Source organism: Octopus bimaculoides, chromosome 11, assembly GCF_046866305.1.
Source record: "Octopus bimaculoides isolate indiv1 chromosome 11, ASM4686630v1, whole genome shotgun sequence".
Taxonomy (NCBI): domain Eukaryota; kingdom Metazoa; phylum Mollusca; class Cephalopoda; order Octopoda; family Octopodidae; genus Octopus; species Octopus bimaculoides.
The window spans coordinates 2,624,882-2,645,327 of NC_142938.1; the positions used below are offsets into that span (position 1 = coordinate 2,624,882).

General features: G+C 39.8%; 1 protein-coding gene across 2 annotated transcripts in view; it reads left to right on the forward strand.

The window, feature by feature from the left end:
• The window catches only part of LOC106884065 (uncharacterized), a 64,273-nt gene extending 46,262 nt beyond the window's left edge, over positions 1 to 18,011 (forward strand). For both annotated transcript variants that reach the window (XM_014935280.3, XM_014935281.3), the window contains exons 2-5: positions 1,597 to 1,900; positions 2,574 to 2,744; positions 4,358 to 4,575; positions 17,715 to 18,011. In XM_014935280.3, the coding sequence (XP_014790766.1) occupies positions 1,597 to 1,900; positions 2,574 to 2,744; positions 4,358 to 4,575; positions 17,715 to 17,930 (909 nt within the window). In that variant the 3' untranslated portion in view covers positions 17,931 to 18,011. The remainder of the gene's footprint in view (positions 1 to 1,596; positions 1,901 to 2,573; positions 2,745 to 4,357; positions 4,576 to 17,714) is intronic.
• Positions 18,012 to 20,446: the final 2,435 nt, after the last annotated feature.

Genomic DNA, 20,446 nt, shown 5'->3' on the forward strand with positions numbered 1-20,446 from the left:
TTTTAGGGGTTCAGAAATGTCAGAATAAGGGTCTCATCACGTGACGTTTATTTAAGGAACAACTCTCACTGGAGAGTCTTAGCATACGTATACACTCACACACACACACCCACACACCCACACGCATCCTTGCATATATAATCACACACACCTGCACACGAACTCATACACACTCGCGCAAAAGCACACACACACACACACACACACACACACACATATAATCAACATAAAGAACAAATCAGTACGTGGTAGCACGATTTCCAAGAAAGAGCAGCTAAATCTTTGTTTTAAGAAGGAAGGATGCAGTAAATAAGGTCTTGTTAGAAACGGCCTGTCTGAAAACTGACAGAACGCTCTTTGTTGTAGGTCTACTGGACAATGTCACTGTGTGTGTGTGTGTGTGTGTGTGTGTGTGTGTGTGTGTGTGTGTGTGTGTGTGTGTGTGTGTGATTGTCGAGACACTGAAGCATGCCCACTTGACCAGGCATGAATGATAAACTGCGTCATATTTGAGGCAGAAGTAACAGCAACGCTTCAAGATAATTTAATTGAATAAAGAAAAAAATAATTGTATTGGGTGACGCGAAGGTGATTTCAAAACGTTATGCAATCTGCCTATCTTCTTTCCGGCATACCGATAAAAATTGGTTCGTCACGTATGGAGTTCGAAGACCAACTCCATACAAGAAGCAATGAAGTGGCAAAATCCATATGCTAATGGATCTAAAAAATGCAACTTGTGCGTAGCAGAAAAATCTCATATTCTTAGATGCAAAAACTCCACCACACTGCTTAATTCTAGATCTGAAAATTTTAGCAGATTCAAACACATGGACAGGTTTCTTTTGTCGAACTGGAGGACACCACCTGCTCCGGATAGAGTTGCTGTCTCACAGACTTTGATATATTTTCTGTTATTTTCTTCTATACCAACTTTATCAATCAGGGAGGACGAGGATCTTCGTTTCTTTGCTTTCGTTTCCTTCTTCTCGTTTCATATTTTGCATCAACCTTCTTTGCGTTTTTCTTCTAATTTCTTCATTGTCCAGTGTTCTAGTTTTTAAAATATATTTAACGCGTAAACAGAACCAGAAAAATTGCTTGGAGATGTATTTTATAGATATGCCTAGTTAAAGTATCATAAAAGCATGGAACTAGTTATAGCTCTTTCGGTATGTGCATTAAATTGGACATTTATCTCTCACTTGATGGAGTGGTGATTCTGCCTTTATTGGATCTCTCTTTCTTTCTCTCTCTCTTTCTTTCTCTCCCTCTCACTGTATATATATAAATATATATATATACACTTGGAAATGGATGCGTGGCGTTCAATAAAATAATAATATAAATATATATATATATATACATACATATATACATACACACATACGCACAAATATACACTCATGTATATATGTGCGCTATATATACATATATACATGCATACATATATAACATACACACAAACACACACACACATATTTGTACACACATTCATTGACTTGCTATTTAATCTGATGTCCTCTTTCAAAACCATTTTCTGATATATTCTCCTTCGATATTATCCTCTACCAAATGCTTCCTTTATTTTCGCAGACAACTGACCCTTCGTCTGAGGCGAATATATCTATGGACACCCTTCGCTCTCAGTCGTCATCAACACCGTACATGTCACCCCCACCAACGCTGCCTCGACACCAGGCCGGCTCCGGTGAGCAGTTCGATCGGCGGGACCTGACGCCGTCTTCACAGGCCTTGATTGACAATGCATACACAGATCTGAGGAAACACCATCGCTTGAACCAGGCCATTGACCAACAGGGCGCCGACCTCAAAGACCAAGTTTGTGACATGTGTCGTAAGCCAGGAGAAAGTGTCAGCTATGAACAGTTACTGCAAGGTGGGTGCCACGTTTTACTCTCTTTACCCTTTTGTAGATGCGGAGGGGGGCAAGTGTTATCTTTGTATCGTGGTGATAAAGATGTTGACGATGAGATTTATTATCATCGTCATCAAATTCGTTCGTCTCTTCATTCTCATGAAAATTTGCCTCCTTCTCTTCGTTCTTCTCATTGTCATCATCGTCGACAGAGCCGTAATCATCATCATCATCATCATAGTTGTGGTCGTTGTGGTCATCATCATCATCATCATCATCATCATCACCACCACCGTCGTCGTCGTCATCAACATTGTCGACGTATTCATTATCATCATCATCATCATCATCAGCTGCAACAGCAGTCGCAGCAGCGTCGTCGTCACCACCACCACCATCACCATCACCACCACCATCACAACCACCAATCCCACCACCACCACCACCACCACCACCACCAACGCCAGTTGCCTCCGAGTTCTAAATAACACGCAGTGAGTATTAAAGAGTGCTTCGGTCAGTTTGTTGGGCGTAGTTCAGATCTTCGTTTTTGAGCCGTAAGAAGAAAACGGTAAACAAATACGGCTGCAACCCTCAACTTCAGTACTTGAGTCCCTCCACCCCGTGATCCTCGAAATTTCTGGTCTTCTACCGAAATCAGAAGCCATTATTATATATTTCTTTTTCGTTGCAGGGATGCTTGTGGAAGGTGAACGTCTACTACTGACCGGAAACTGGTTATATTTCACCAACGTGGAGTTTTTAGACAGCAATGGCAGTAAAACCGTGGCACAACCCCTTGGGAACGGGAGGGCCTGCCTCACAAGCCGTGCTCTCTTGCTCCTCTGTGCTGAAGGAACGTTGAGTAAGTAATTCAATCGTTGTAAAACGGGTGGATGAGTGTGAATAATATGGGTGTCAGGAGTTTTGTTCTGGAATAGAGAAGCCATAATGATGACAGTCAAAAAAACAAAAATCGTAAAAAGTTACAAATTGAGAAAATGCGGTGGGGAGGGGGAGAATTAAAATTTTGAAAACGTGATTTGCGGGCAAAATCGTATTAACCCCCTTTTATACGATGAAACATTACATAGTTTGTGATCCTTCTTCAAAACAGAAAGCACTCTCATGCAAACCTTTGCATTTTGTATTCTCGTGATGCCGGGTTCAGGCCCACAGCGCGGTACCTTCGGCAAGTGTCTTCTGTTATAGTCCCGGGCCGAAACTGTGTGAAATCGCGTCGTGTGTACACACACACACACACACACACACACACACACACACACATGCATATGTGAGCACGTCTGTGTGTGTATGAGAGCACGTCTACCTGTGCTTGTGTGTGTGTGTGCGTATTTGTCCTGCTTCTAACCCTTGAGAACCGGTGGTGGTTGTTTAAGTTTCCGTATCTTAGCGTTTCGGCGAAATAAGAACCAGACTTTAAGAAAGTAGGTACTAAGCTTCGAGACGGTGTCCCCAGTATGGCCGCAGTCCATACCCTCAATCCAATGATTCGAACCAGACTAAAAGACTAAAAGAACAATGAATCGTACAAATCCTTAACATGTTCTTATATTAGGCGGGGAACATTTATGACCCATCTTGCATTCCAGTCGAAGAATTCCAGAACGAAGTACTCATCACAAACGGAAGAATAGTCTTTTCTATTGGCCCACTTCAAAATAAGGAAATTCTTACCAGTTTTGCATATATTTTTGACTCCTGTCTCTTGCTGCCAATGTTTGTTTTTTCCCTAAGATGTTCGTGTGTCATTTCTTAGTTATTTCCACCTTACACTCCTCCACCTCACACCTCCTTCTTTGTCTCCTCTTTCTTTAGCTTTCCTTATCTCTTGTGTGTGCGTGTATGTATGTATGTATGTATGTACGCATGTATGTGTAAGTTGTTAAAGATATTCCACACAAGTCAGGATATACATGCATCCATTCAGTTACACACACACACGAACACACATACATACACACACAACGTAAGCTTAAATAATAAACCGCGATAGGTGAACCGCGATAGGACAACCGCGATATGGCAATTAGGTTTTACCAAATATGAATGTCTTCTCTCTCTCTCTCTCTTTCTTTTTTTTTCTCTCTCTCTCTCTCTCTCTCACATGAACACATACACACATGCTTAGATGCACATAACACAATTACATAACATGCATCCACAAACACAGACACACGATTCGAATGCTCATACAACGCACTCACCCATGTACATACACACATGCACGCATACAACACAAACACACACACACACACGACACAAATACACAAATCTCACACACACACATATACGCACACAACTCAAATACTCACGCACCACAACAGAGGCACATACACAAACACGTACGCAAACAACACACGCATGCGCACACAAGCAGTACACGCACAGACATACAAACAACATGAACACAATTAATCCCCTTGGTTTAATCTTCTTTTCTTTTTCCTCTCCCAGATTCTACAGTAAGAAAAGTAAAGGAAGAAGAAAAAGACCCCAAAAAGCAGCGCCCAACGTATCATTTAGATGTGAGGAAATTTGAGCAGATATATTACCGTAGTGTCCCACTGACTAGTGTCCGCAGTGTGGAATTGAACGTGCAAACAGGGACTTCGGCCGAAACAACACTTACAATGAGAGAAGCCCTTTGTTGCGGGTTTTGCCGGTGCTTCGGGGTGAGTTATTGACTATTTTGTGTCGTTGTGAGTGTGTATGTGTGTGTGGGGGGGGGGGGATATGAGAGTGTACGTGCGTATAGGAATGTGTTTGCTTCTTCAGAGCTTTGTTGCCACGCCTGTAGCAGCATTTGTCAGAATTTAGATTTTTTCGAGATGTATTCTTCTAGGTTAATGACTCAAGCTCTCACACAATGGAAATAAAAAAATTGAAAAAAAATTACTGATGTAATTCACATAGAAATTGAAAAAACAACATACTTCAAGGCTAGAGATCATATATGTATATAACTGCACCGAAACTATGCATATTCTAGTCGGCAAGGCTGATGAGAGGTATTCTTTTAATTTAGTAATTTGTTCCTTTCTAATGGTTTTCATGTTCTACTTCGAATTTCACTGTATGTATGTATGTATGCATATATAAATAAATAAATAAATAAATATATATATATATATGCACATATAAAATATTTATCTATTTATCTATCTATCTTTCTTTCTATCTCTGTCTCTCTCTCTATCTATCTATTTATCTATCTATCAACACACACACACACACACACACAGAGAAATGTCACTTTTTGTTGGCGAATGAGTGAGTACACCACAGCGTGAAACTCGAGTCATGGGAAAGGAATTTAGTTGAAAACATCATCCGTCGTCTTGCAAGAGATGTTTGTATAACATTTGTTTTGAGAAATAGCAGCCAAATTTCCCTCAAACCACACCCTATTTTGTCAAGAAATCAGATGCAGAATGACAGAATTTGAAATAATGTGGTTAGTGATAGCTTTCCTTCTTTCTTTCTTTCTTATTTTAATACATCTTTAATCTTTCTATCATCCTCTCTCTCACTCTCTTCTTCTTCTTCCTCCACTTCCGCCTCCTCCTACGCCTCCTCTCTGAGTCTCGTGAAAAGTGGAACAGCACGATCGAAAATTAGAAACATACATAACAAAAAGAGAAGGAAAGAGAGAGAGAGAGAGAGAGAGAGAGAGAGAAAAGAGTGATAGTGGTAATGGTGGTGCCTTGAAATCTAAATATTCCATCGCAAAACTGCTCTTGGGTGAACTACGAATGTATTTTACATTGGATTCAGTTTCGAAAGCATGAGTCATGAATTTCACTTCAAAATGTCTCCATTCTCTTTCATTATCTAACAACAAGTATTTATAAGGAATGCAGAGCATTCAAACTCGGTCGTAGAGCTGACACCTACGAAGTATATTTCCCTTATTTGTCCTCAAAGATCTTCACTCAAATTATAGAATCTGGATCAAAAATAGATGACAGCCAAAAACTACAGCAGAGACAAGGCGGCGAGGAGCTGGCTGAAACGTTAGCAGGCCGGGCGAAATGCTTGGCGGTATTTCGTCTGTCGTAACGTTCTGAGTTCAAATTCCGCCAAGGTCGACTTTGCCTTTTATCCTTTCGGGGTCGATAAATTAAGTACCAGTTACGCAATGGGGTCGATGTAATCGACTTAATCGCTGTCCTTGTGTGTCCCCTCTATGTGTAGCCCCTTGTGGGCAATAAAGAAATAAGAAACGTTAGCACACCGGGCGAAATGCTTAGCAGTATTTCGTCTGTCTTCACGTTCTGAGTTCAAATTTTAGCCAAGGTCGACTTTGCTTTCGGGGTCGATAAATTACGTACTAGTTGCGTACTAGGGTCGATCTATCTACATATAATATGGAATAGGCTATAGCAAATGAAGGCAGAAAAACACATTTGAATGAAGAGCAGGAGATAATATCGTGGAGCTGTAGGTGTTTTCGTTCAATAAGCACAGACAACGCCCGGCCTGGGAATCGAAACCGCGAGTCCGCTGTCTTAACCACTGGGCCATTGCGCCTCCACATATACATATATATATATATATATATATATATGTGTGTGTGCGTGCGTGTCTGTATTTGTCCCCCTCAAGCGATTGACAACCGATGTTCGGCAAAAGAGCGGTTCGGCACAAGAGCCCGGCAGAATAAGTACTGGGCTTGCAGAGAATAAGTCCTGGAGTCGATTTGTTCGACTAAAGACGGTGCTCTAGCATGGCCGCATTCAAATAACTGAAACAAGTAATCGAATACAAGAATAATGGAATCGTTATGAAGGTCTACAGGAACAAAAGAGGAACCAAGGGGATCCCTAGGTTAAAAATGGTCGGGAACCACTTGGCCTTGTCGGTTGGAAGGGCTTTCGCTTGAGTTCTGCTTTGAGTTACGTTCTGTGAACGATAGCGAAAATCTTCTGGAAGCGATGGTGATGATCATAGTTACATCGACATATGGTATGAGCTGTGCGTGAGTGAGTGAGTGAGTGAGTGAGTGTGTGTGTGTGTGTGTGTGTGTGTGTGTGTGTGTGTGTGCGTGTGATATCGCAATACTTTTCATATTCCAACAACTATTACTTCTCTTTTTCCTCTCTTTTTTTATTTATTGCCCTCCTCCTCCTCCTCCCCATCATCATCGTCGTCGTCATTATCATCTTCTTCTTCTTCTTCTTCTTCTTCTGCTCGTGTAAACTAGCTTTTGTCCTTGAACTCAATTTCTTTAACGTACACCTTCTTCTTTCTCTCTCTCTCTCTCTCTCTCTCTCTCTCTCTCTCTCACACACACACACACACACACACACACACACACACAAACTCATGCACTCACACACAGACTGATAAACAGGCACACAAATTCCGTCTCTCTCTCTCTCTCTCTCTCATACACATACACACACACTATGTCTGTCTTCGTCTCTTCGTGTCTCTGTCTATCTACCTCTACTTCTTTCTCTCTCTCTCTCTGTATGTGTGTTTGGTATCTCCTTCTTTCTATCTGTCTATCTGTTTTGCTCTCTCTTACACACTCTCTCTTCTCTCTCTCTCTCTCTCTCTCTCTCTCTCTCTCTCTCTCTCTCTCTCTCTCTCTTTATCTGTAATCAGTTAGAGAAATGTTGAACTACACCTGTGTGTGTGCTTGTGTGGGTGTGTGTATCGGCGTGTGTTTCAGTTCTCGCCATACACTCTTTCTCTATTACATTTCTCTCTCTTTCTCTCTCTCTCTCTCTCTCTCTCTCTCTCTCTCTCTCTCTCTCTCTCTAAATATCTATTTATATATATCGCCATTCTGTCATCCTCTATACACAAACACTCAAAAGGATTCTCATTCTCTTTCGTTGTCTCTTTTTTCTTTCTCGCACACACATTCACACATACTTTCATTTACACACACACAGCACCAGAGTAGCTACCATCTATCATCTCCTCCATTCCCCCCTCTCTCTTTCTTCCTCTCTCTCCCTCTCTTTCCTCCATTATCTGACCTTGTAAAGCAAACGTCCTTCACCTTACCGAATACCGTCTGCTTCTCTGTCGTCTGCTTCTCTGTCGTCTGCTTATCTGTCGTCTGCTTACCTGTCGTCTGCTTATCTGTCGTCTGCTTATCACTTCCTGGAATTTCATATTTATTATCTGATAAATCTACCTCTGAAAATTGCTGAGTTTTATGCCTTTACTCTTACATTCCTCTCTTCTTCTTTCATTCCTCATATCATTCTTATTCTTTATTCTTCACTCATTCTCTCTTTACTTCCGTTCGTTCATTCTCGTTTCACGTTCCTTCATTGCTTCTTACATTTTGTTTAATTTTTATCTCCTCAAATTAATATTTTCCATTACTTTATCTAATTCTTTCTATCATTTTTTCTAATTTTCAGTTATTTTACTACTGTTTCTTTCATTTTCTATTTCTCGCCTGCATTTATCCATTTATTTAATTAATTATTTATCTTTTTCGAATTATCATCCTTTTTCGATTATTTTTTTTTTCTTCCATCGTATTTGGTTGACGAAAACTGTGTGGAAGCCTGTCGTGTGTGTCTCTATGTGTGTATTTGTCTTTCCCCACCACATGGCAACCGGTGTTGGTATGATTTCAACCCCGTCATTGAGCAGTTCTGCAAACAGACCGATAAAATAGATACCAGACTTTTAAATAATTACTGTGCTCAATGTGTTTGACTACACCCATTAAAACGGAGCCATTACATGGCCGCAGTCCAATGGCTGAAGCAAATAATGGATCAAGAAAGAGTCCCTCTTATCATTTGTGCATTTTGCTTTCTCTAACAACCTTCTTCGTTCTTTCTTCATCGTTCAGTTCATCCATCTTTTACTCGTTCCATTCATTACTACAGATTCTTCTTCCGTCATTTCCTCTCCTCGTCTTCTTTCAATTTCTTATTCTTATATTCTTGTAGCTTTTATCTTTCGAGCTGTCATTTTTCGGTCTCATTCGCTTCTTTCTTTCGAGCAGTTTATTGCTCTCCTCGTCTTCTTACCTAACAGAATACATTGAACTTCCTACAAATTCTTATCTGTTTATCACTTCCTGAAATTTTTTCACTAATCTCTACTGTCTGTGTATCTGTCCCTGCTTGCCTGTCTGTCTGTCTGTCTGTCTGTCTGTCTGTTTGTCTCCCCCCCCCCGTACACGTGTGTGTGGTGGGGTGTCACTTTCAACGGTGGAACTTGAAGTAGATAAGGCTATAAATAATAGCTTATAGATAAATATCTCGATGGAAAAAGTCGTGGGACTCGAAACCATTTCTTCTGTAAATATGACAGACGTTTTACTATTGACCCAGAGAAACCTTGCGAACGTCTCCATCCAGCTTTATCTACTTCGAATTTCATCGTTTAAACAATATGCGATCCTTGCTAGTAAGAACAAAGCTTCTAAATTGGATGGCGAAATTCGAAGGATTGCTTTGGTACAATGGTAGAACGTCTGTCGTGTTTACAGATGTCCAGTTACGTCATAAATCTATTCATCGCAACGAAGAATGAACTAAAATGTAGAACCTGAGGCACATTACAAAATTTTGCGCCTTCGTCTTTTCTTGTTTCAGTCATTAGACTGCGGCCTTCCTGGAGCAACACCTTGAGGAATTTTAGTCGAATGTATGAAACCCATCAGTTATTTTTTAAAGCCTGGCACTCATTCTGTCGGTCTCTTTTGCCGAATTGCTATATTATGAGGACGTAAATACACCGACACAGGTTGCCAAGTGGTGATAGAAGACAAATACAAACGCAAAGACACACGCGCACACATACATACGACGGGCTTCTTTCAGTTTCCGTCTACGAAATCCACTCACACGGCTTTGGTCTGCCCGAATACATAGCAGAAGACACTCACTCAAGGTGCCACGCAGTGAATCTGAACCCGGAACCATGTTGTTGGGAAGCAAGCTTCTTACCACACAGTCACACCTAGTTTCAGTGGGTCGTCCATTTCTTCAGGCATCAGCAAAACCATCCGTCCTGGTGTTGGATAGATGTCTTTGCGATTTGCAGTAATCGTTCAGGCTCTTAACTCTAAGAGCTAACCCCTCTAAGGTTAAATTTGCCTTTCATTAGGGGATCGATAAATAAAGTTCAAGTCGTGTACCAGTGTAAATCCTTTTGTTCTTAATGCTCTTGTTTGTTTCGCTTTCTTTGTTCTGGGAGAAATCAGATCTTTAAGATTTAGAGAAGGATGGGTTCCGCCCGGTCTAAACATGTCCAAAACACATTGTATATGACGACAGCGACCACATCACGCCATAGTCTTGGCTGAAAAAAGAGGGAGAGCGACGTCGTCTGGTCACACCGAAATTCTGGAGACCAATACCGAAGGATCGCCTCCGTCTAGAACAATAACCTCCCTTCAAAACGTCAACTAGCACCACCGCTACTATCACCACCACCAACAATAACAATAACAAAACCAACAACAAACAAGCAACAGAAAGAGAGGGATGTCTATGTGAGCCCTAGACCTGCTAGAAATAGCAGTCATATCTCCAATAAATTGCTCGCTTACCGTCCCATTAAGTGGAATTACAAATTGGATAATAACGGCGTCCTAAAAGAAATAGGGAGAGGTGGCTATGGTTGGAATGTCGTTGATATCGTACGTCTACAGAATTAAAGCTGACATGGGGCTAACTAGCACCACCACCACAACTACTACTATTACTACTACTACTACTACTACTACTACTGCATCTTCACTCCACAAAACCTACCACCACCACTACTTCCACTACAACTATTAATTCTACAACCACCACCACCACCGCCACCATCACCACTACTACTACTACTATGACAACATCCCCTAACATATACATCCCAGCCTTTATCAAAAGCCTATTTTAAGTAAGTCCTGTTGTGTTGTAACAGGGTATCGGGTGTCAGTGTTAGAACATATACTACATCTATTTCGGGGTACATCGGGGTGCCTATCTGTAGCTCCCTGCTATGGAGGGGAGGATGAAGAGGAGGATGAGGAGGAGAATAAGGGCAGTTGGGGGTGGAAGAGAAGTATAGGGTCACCAACATATTACACAATTATACACACACACACACACATTACGCGTAAGAACATGTACACGTGCGTGGATACACACACACACATACATATATAAGTATATATTTGTATATACATGTATGTATATGCATGTTATTTGTATAATACATATACACATACATATATATGTATGTACATGTATATATACATATATATATATATATATGTGTGTATGTATATATATATATATATATATATATACATACATATATATATATATATACATTATATACTTTATCAGTATCTATGTATATTTTATATATATATATATATATATATATATATATATATATATATATATATATATATATATATATATATATATATATATATATGTGTGTGTGTGTGTGTAAATATAAAAATAAAAAGATAAAGAGAGCAATGGTAAGGTTGGAGAAATATTTTATGCTCTCTTTATCTTTTTATTTTTATATTTACATATACACACGCTAATACACGACTTATAATCCCCAATCCTGTTCATACAACGACTGGGGCAAAACTAGTCGGTATACACCACTTACTCGGTATTACCTGTATCCTCTTGGGTTTGGTTAAATCCAATACCCTCCTCAACCTTATATATATATATATATATTTACGTATATATATATATATATATATATATATATATATATATATATATATACATACACTATATATATATGTATATACATGGTTCTATGTGTGTGCCTGTGCATATAAAGCAGAGCAATTTGACATTCCCCTTTTTGTAAAACGTCTGAAAGTCGTACCGACTCACCGTGTCCCTGCGGTGGTGAAATTCCACCACCCAACCCGCTCTCCAAAATATAGCATATGTCACTCCATAGGAATTTTACTACAATTGACGCTGTTCAACTTACAACAGTTGCGGGTCGCTAACACATCTTGGGGTAAAAATGCATGTTGTACATAGTATACGGTTATAATTAATATTCTTTTCTACTCTAGGCACAAGGCCCGAATTTTTTTATTTTTTTGGCGGGGGAGGGGCAGTATATTAGATCGACCCCAGTACGCAACTGGTACTTAATTTATTGACTCCGAAAGGATGAAAGGCAAATTCGACCTCGGCGGAATTTGGAGTCAGAACGTAAAGACAGGCGAAATACCGCTAAGCATTTCGCTCGGCGTGCTAACGTTTCCGCCAGCTCGCCGTCTTGGTCATAATCAATATTATAGTTAATAAGACATCTCTCGTCTCTCTTCGGTAAATCCTCAGAGAGATCCAACATCATTTGGTAGTGAATGTTAAGGGAGATAACCTACTTTGGTGAAAAAGGAAATTGAAACTTATTGGGTTGGTTATGGTTTCAGGGAACGTTAACGTTTATACTATTGATCACTTACATGTTTGTATATGCATAATGTGGGTGTATGAACGTGTATATATACATACTTGTATATAGATATGTATGCGTGTATGCATTAGGCTTAATGGAATGTTTAATTGTAGAAAACGTACCAAATGCGATATAATATACAATGCTATATAATATATAAGCGTGTAGTCAAAACACCTGAGAGTGTTTATTACTACACAAGCGCTTCTGTAACAAAAATCAATGTCACATTGCATTATCACGTTCACTCTTTTAAACACAAAAGAAAACTGCACATCGTTGGCTAAATTCATGCGGCACCTCAAAGAGAAAATTTAACTACTCTGTTTCGTGGTCGATCAAAGACCATGCTCTTCCATATAGAGGGTACGGTGGGAGCGTTTGGACTACTAACTTGTAATTCTAGCCTAATTAACAAACGGTGTTACAGAGTGAGTTACACAAATGAGAAATTTGTTTTATTTACTTTTATTTTCAGGAAACGAAAATTTTGAAAATTAGCATTCACCTCATCATTTTGCATAGGCATCAAGAAGTTTTATAAGAGTTTAATTATAATTATTGTACGTATTACTGTATGTATTTGCTGATATTATCTATGGTGGTAAAAGTATTCTTCCAAAGTTTCCCGTCGTATGACGGGTAATACACTAGTATATATATAATAGTCTTTCACGTTTTTCGAGGAGCACATATATGTGTGTGTGTGTGTGTGTGTGTACAAACACAAACATCTATATATTTATGCACGGGTGCATGTGTGTGTGCTTATGTGAGTATATTGCCATTACAGAGTAATTGCCGCAAAAGAAAAACATTATAAATTAATTAGCGTGGTTTAATCTCGGGTTCTTTGATGTCAGCAGCACCTTCATCACAGCAAGCAGCCAGTAATAAGATGGCGTCTGGTACGAAACGCAAAAGAGGTCAATAGATTGCTCCTGTATCAAGGAGGTCATCGTTGTACAAGAAATGGTAGCGAAATAATGATAGAGCGACATCTCTTACTGTCTCTTACTTAAGGGCACTCTCTCTGTCCCTCTTTCTCTCTCTCTCATATATATATATATATACACACACACACTCACACACACACACACACACATATATATATATATATATATATATATATATATATATATATATATGGAGGGAGTGTGTGTCTGTGTGTGTCTGAACGCGCACAGACACACACACACACGTGGCGGGACTTCAGGTTTTTGACTGAAGCCTTGTGAGTGGATTTCGTAAAAGGAAACTGAAAGAAGCCTGTCGTATATATATATATATATATATATATATATATGTGTGTGTGTATATAGGGTGTTCAATAAATTATCTTTACAGCTTCTTTAGTGTATCTATTAGAGTTGAGATCTTGTTGCGTGCCACCAATGGAGCCCACCCGGAAGTGTTCTTATGCTTCTAATCAAACTTTATTTCTTTGTCTACATTTTCCAATAATCTCTGCTGGGTAATCCTTATCTTTGGATTTGTTTTCTGTATTTTAGATATTGTAAGTGTAATTTATGGACACCGACATAATCATGAAATGCATTCGTGTACATACATGTGTACACTCAAACACTCGCCCTGAACATTCACAGATAAGAATATCATCAACCGATTTCTTTCGTTTCCAGTCTTATATAATTGGATCTTATAACAGATCTTTCTGTCTGGCTGTCTGGTTGTTTGTCTGCCCCCCGCCATCTCTCTTTCTCTCTTTCATATTATCCATCCACCACCAGCTCGTTATCTAAAGCCAGTCTCCTCTTTTATCAGCTGTTACGTCATGCGATAAAGTCGCGACGAACGAAAAAAGCATGTTCCTTATGCAAATGAAGTCCGACTTACGGACAATAAATATATGGGAAGCTGTGATGCCCATGCCTTTCACGAAAGTATAAAGTAACTCATGCACACGCACTTTTTTTTAGTTCCACGTCAGCCCTCGTAGCCGATGTATGACCTGTCATTTTGTATATCTATCTACGATTACAGTGTTTGATGTGACCGTCTCTTTTGTAGATCGCTCGCTGAGATTTGATTGGAGATTTAGCTTTTATTTCTAGCAAGATGAGAAACAGTATAGAAGTTCCTCCTTCATGAGACAAAAGGTGGCTCTGAGAGAACTTGAATGCAAAATAAAATTAATCCTAAACAAAGAATGTATTACAGAGTTTGGTTGTCTATATTGGGAATAATGGACTCGTGGGATTTCGAGAAATACTACCAGAAATTCAGACTACACTTGCAGAAAATGAATCGTAGAAATAGTCAATAAATTCGACTTGAGGGCTGGGTTTTAAAATGAACCAGTAAACGGCAATTTTCTCCATGTCAGCATTCAGCTTAATCAAGCTTGGAGTCAAAAACCTGAAGTCCCGCCATCAACTGACTGTCTTCAGACAATTTCGTAGACTAGCGTTACTCGGCCATTTTTTTTACCCATGGACGCCTTTCATACCTATTTTACACGGATGGGTGCTCATACCCGTTCAATGTTAAAACAAAATTCTTATATTTTTATGATTAAATATTTTGTGAATTCTTTTAGCATTTACTTGTTCCAGTCATTCTTGACTGAAAATGGAGCGCCGCCTTTTTAGTCGGAGAAATCGACCCCTGGACTTATTCTTTGTAAGCCTGGTACTTGTTCTATCGGTCTCTAGTGCCGAACCGCTAAGTCATGGAGACGTAAACACACCAACATCGGTTGTCAAGAGATGGTGGGGGGACAAACACAAGCACACACACACACACGTGCAGACAGACAGACAGATAGACACACACACATATAATATACGGTGGGCTTCTTTCAGTTTCCGTCTACCAAATCCACTCACAAGGCTTTGGCTGGCCCGAGGCTATAACAGAAGACACTTGCCCAACGTGCCACACAGTGGGACTGAGCCCGGAACCATGTGGTTGGAAAGCAAGCTTCTTACCACACAGCCACGCCTGCGCCTAAGAATTATTGCAAAATATTGTATGGACCCTTAAAGGGCCATATGGACCCCGGCTGAGAACCACTGACTTTAGAGAAATCAGCAAAATGTTAAAGCATCCGCTGTGCAGATGGTAATGATACCATCATAGGCGCTATTTATTGTGTGTTTGTTTGTTGGGGTTGCTGTTTAGGGAGTTGACGTGTGGAAGGGGTGATGCTGATGCTGGTGGTAGTGGTGGTGGTGGTGAAGGTGGTGGTGGTGGTGGCGGCGGCAGCGGTAATGGCAGCGGTAGTGGTTCTGTTGCTACAACTGATGATGATGATGATGATAATGTTGATGATGATGATGATTGTAGTTATGGTGGTGACGGTGGCGGTGCTGTTGCTGCTGCTACAACAGATGATGATAGTGATGATGATTAGGGTAGTGGTTGTGGTGGTGTTGGTGGTAATTTTAACGGGTGGGGTGAGGGTTGGGGTTGGGGGGGATTGCTTCACTAAGTACGGGCACCTGGTCCTCATCACATTTGCATCTTAAACAATTCCTTAGATTCCAAAGCTTTCTCTGTCTGTGTGTCAAGTTGTCTGTCTGTCTGTCTGCTTGCTTGCTTGTCTGTCTGTCTGACAGGCTGTCTGGCTGTCTAGCTGGCAGGCTGGCTGGTGTGATAGTGGGTTTGCATGTATAAATATATATATATAAGTCAGTAAATAGTGGGGTTATATATATATATATATATATATATATATATATATATATATATATGGGTTATTTGGTATGTGAATGCCTCAGTCGCAGTAGTCGTGATGATGATAGTTCGGGTAGCTGTATGTGGGATGGTGGTGGTGAGTATGATGGTTGTGGTAATGATATCGCTTCAGGTGTTATAAGTGATGTTAGTCGACGGGTATTGTATATGGGAGGTGGTGACGGTGGTTATGTTGCTGATGTTGTTGTTGTTGTCTATGTTGCTGTGGTTTCTTTCTCTCCTCCCCACCCCCATCCGTGTATCGCTAAGCTATACCACCACGCCTATTATTACCATTCTTCTAAAGCAACTCATCTCTTAAGAGACCAAGAAACACGATTGGTATTGTTCGCTGAGCTTACACACCGCCAAACATAACCACGTCTCTCTTTCACCCCCAAAAACGCGCGCGCACTCACACACACCACACACACACACACACACACACACACACACACACACACACACACACACACACACGCATACACACGCACGTGCACACACTCACTGACATGCACATGAAAGTTAATGTGAACACGTGTACCTGATGTTATCGGGTATCGCACGCCTCCTTAATTGTGCTTTATATCACCCAACCAAGCAATTAGCAGCATCAGCAGCAACAGCAGCAGTAGTAGTAGTAGTAGTAGTAGTAGCAGTTGTTGTTATTGTCGTCGTCGTTATTTGGCTCTTGGTCACTTCTGATCCTGCAAACATTTGATCCAAGATGGTTCCTAGCCGACCCGTAACTAACTTGTTTTATATTTTCAAACGTAGTACAGTTGCCACTACATTATGAAACGTGTTCCTGCCTTCTATATAAGACAGTAGGATATACTCTGAAGGAAATTTGGCAGCTATTTTTAGATGAGTGAAGGTTTCCTCGTTGGCTCGTATCTTGGTGGTTTTTTACCGGTGAAGGGAAACAGCGTACTTGACCGAATCGTATTTGCCGGCTTACAATCAAATCGCACTTCAATTTTAGTAAGCCTTTTCTTCAATCACAATGTATAGGCGCAGGCATGGCTGTGTGATAAGAAGTTTGCTTCTCAACCACATGTTTCCAGGTTCAGTCTCACTGCATGGCATCTTGGGCTTTAAATGTCTTCTACTATAGTTGTGGGCCGAGCAAAGCTTTTATGAGTAGATTTGGAAGCCTGTCATGAGTGTGTGTGTCTTTGTGTCTGTGCTTGTCCCCCCCCACTACCGATTGAAAACCGGTGTCGGTGTATTTATGTCCCCTTAACTTAGCGGTTTGACAAAATGTATCGATTGAATAAGTACCAGGCTTAGAATAAATAAATACTGGGGTTGATTCATTCGACTAAACATTTTTCAAAGCGGTGCCACAGCATGGCCGTAGTCTAATGCCTGAAACAAGTAAAAGATAAAATTTGCCAGGAATCCGAACCTTCACATAGGGTTTCTAAGAAGCAGGCTGCTATTCGGGGTAATTTTCAAGAGGAAAAGCACCCCTTAAGCTGTAATTGGTTCCCGGTTTCAAAAGTATATCTCATGACACTCGGTCGGACGCCTGTGTATCGTTTCGCTATTTCATATAAACAATGTGGAATGGTGATAAGTTATCGTCGAACCAAGTCTGAGAAGAAGGGTTCTATTCATGATTTCATTTGCTAATTTTAAAAATTTTATTTATGCAATTCTGTATTTTCTTTTGCAGTTCCATCGTTGTAACGAGTCCTGGAAAAACAGCCGACCAAGAACGGTGCCGATCAGTCGCAGAACGGTCACGCTCGGAGTCAACATGCCACCATGGGGGTTGCAAACTACTGTGGTCATACATTTGTTACCTGAAATGTCGGTCGTCGTAGCACGTGACTTGGTGGCCAGTCTACAAACCCACGCCCCAGCTTTGTCTACTATATCAACGTTGTAGTCAGGACAGACCCAAACGCTCAAACACAAGCACAAATGCATACATACATACATACATACATACATACAAAAAAATAATAAATGAATACATATACACATAATAAGAATAATATAATAATAATAATGATATACAAATAAAAACAAAACCGAAAAAGAATTATATAAAAATGAATCGAATCCGTTCCGCGGCAGAGGATCGAACCAGTGATGAAGTGAAACGATAAAGACGAAGAAATATCGACTGATCAGTGTGTAAATATCTGCAGCCTCATGAGATTGGCAGAATTGTTAGCGCGTCGAACAAAATGACTTGCTGTATTTCTTCCGGCTCTTTACTTTCTAAATTCAAGTCGGCCGAGGTTGACTTTGCCTTTCATCCTTCCGAGGCTGATGAAATGAAATACCAGTCAAGAACTGAGAATGGTTTAAGCATATCTAAGCCATCCTCCGACCAAATTTTAGGCCTTGTGCCTATGCTAACATCGAAAGGCCAAGAAGTGATAGAATCGTCAACGAGACGGACAAAATGTTTAGCAGCATTTCTTCCGACTCATTACTTTCTAAACCAATGCTTCTCAACCATCCCCCCCCCTACGGACCCTATTAATTCCTATTTTACTCTACCGAACCCTCAAACTAATTCAATGCTAAAAAATAATCTTAAAATTCTTTAATAATTAAATATCATTAAGAAATGTAGAAAAAATTGTTAATATACCTTAAGTATTGTAGAAATATAGCCTCTTTATTGTACATAAACTTTAATAATAAAATCTTATACAGAACCCGGTTTCACAACCACTGTTCTAAATGCAAATCCTGCTGAGGTCAGCTTTGATTTCCATCCCCTCGGGATCAGTAAAGTAAAGTACCAGTCAAGTACTGGAGTCGATGGAATAATCTCAACCTCCAAAATTTCGGTGCTTATCTTAAAAACAACAATTATAATAATTATTATTATTAATTGTTCAATGTGTCCAGTCCATTGTAATATGTGGGTCATTACATCTATTACCTCAGTATCCCATTGACATTGTAATAAATACTTCCAATCCTCTATGGACTGACCTCAAATCGTTGGCATTTACTCGTCTGCCCAGAGGAGCCGATGGTATGGATTTAATTAGTCGAAACCCCATTCCATTTATATATATGTATACACACACATATATATATATATATGTTAAAAACACGTGACCATATGTGTGTGTGTTTTTTCATGATTATGCACGTATAGGAAGTATAGTGTGTAGCGGTGAAGGTGATGGTGGATGTTTGTGTATCCAAGGGGTCATCGTGTTAAAAGTAAAAGTGTCAAAAGCACGTGGAGACTTCTAGTGGACGATTAGTACAAGGGAGATAATCCTCATATAATAATATTTGGCAGGGTTTGTAGTTTGATTTCGAAATTAAGGAATAAGGAAGAAAATGCATAAAATACGCGTATTTATTTATGCTTGTTGCTTACACATTACGAAGTTCTTAGCACCATTTCATTCTTTTGGGAAATCAACATAACAAGGCTGCATAGTTTATCTAACAGAAAAGAACAAACGAGAAAAATCAATTCTCGGTCAGGAGTTGATTGGTAAAACTTCTTTAAATCGTCCCAAGTAAAAGATGATTTGCAAAGTCGGGCTTAGTTGCATTTGAACTCAAAACGTAAAGAGTTGTGAGCTAAATACAGCAAGGATTCTTTCTCTCTCTCTCTCTCTCTCTCTCTCTCTCTCTCTGTGCTCTAACGATCCTGACAATTTACAAACCTTATCTTTTGAGTAAATGAATAAATAATAAATAAATAATGAAATTTTAAAGGAAAATGGATAAAACATATTTTTTAAAAAATATCATTTCGCAACCTCCCTCCTTAAACCACAAACACACACACAACCCCCGTTTCTTCTCCAACGGAGATACTGACACCAAGGCTTGGTATATATATATATATATATATATATATACTCATGAGAACTATTATAGGCGATGATGATGATGATGATGATAGTGGAGCCAGGAGATGGAGGAAAATTAAAATCTGAAATAAAGAAACGATAATGTAAAAATGGTCTTTGTTGTTTGCAGAATTGTTTTGTTTTTTGTTTTGTTTTTTCTGAGAATTGTATTTGTTTTACTTCTATTGATAATTCAATCTTTTATCTTTTACTTGTTTCGGTCATTAGACTGCGGCCATACTGGGGCACCGCATGCTTATTCGTGCACGGGAATTAATCACCACAACAACAACAACAGCAGGCAATAAACAACATCTGCAACTCCAGCAAACAAGGATGACTTCATGCGGTCGCTTGTTCTGCTAGAAGTATCAGTCAAATCTCTCGCCAAATCAAGAGTCAACCATCTTAAACAAGGAGAGACACGTAAAATAATATAGTCTTAGATAAACTATGCCCAACTCTAACTCGCCTCGGTCACAGCTGGATCGCTTTTGATCAAAGGTCTGCTCACTAAGGCTGACCCGTACGAGCTATAATCTACAACAACACCACTATCAGCAAC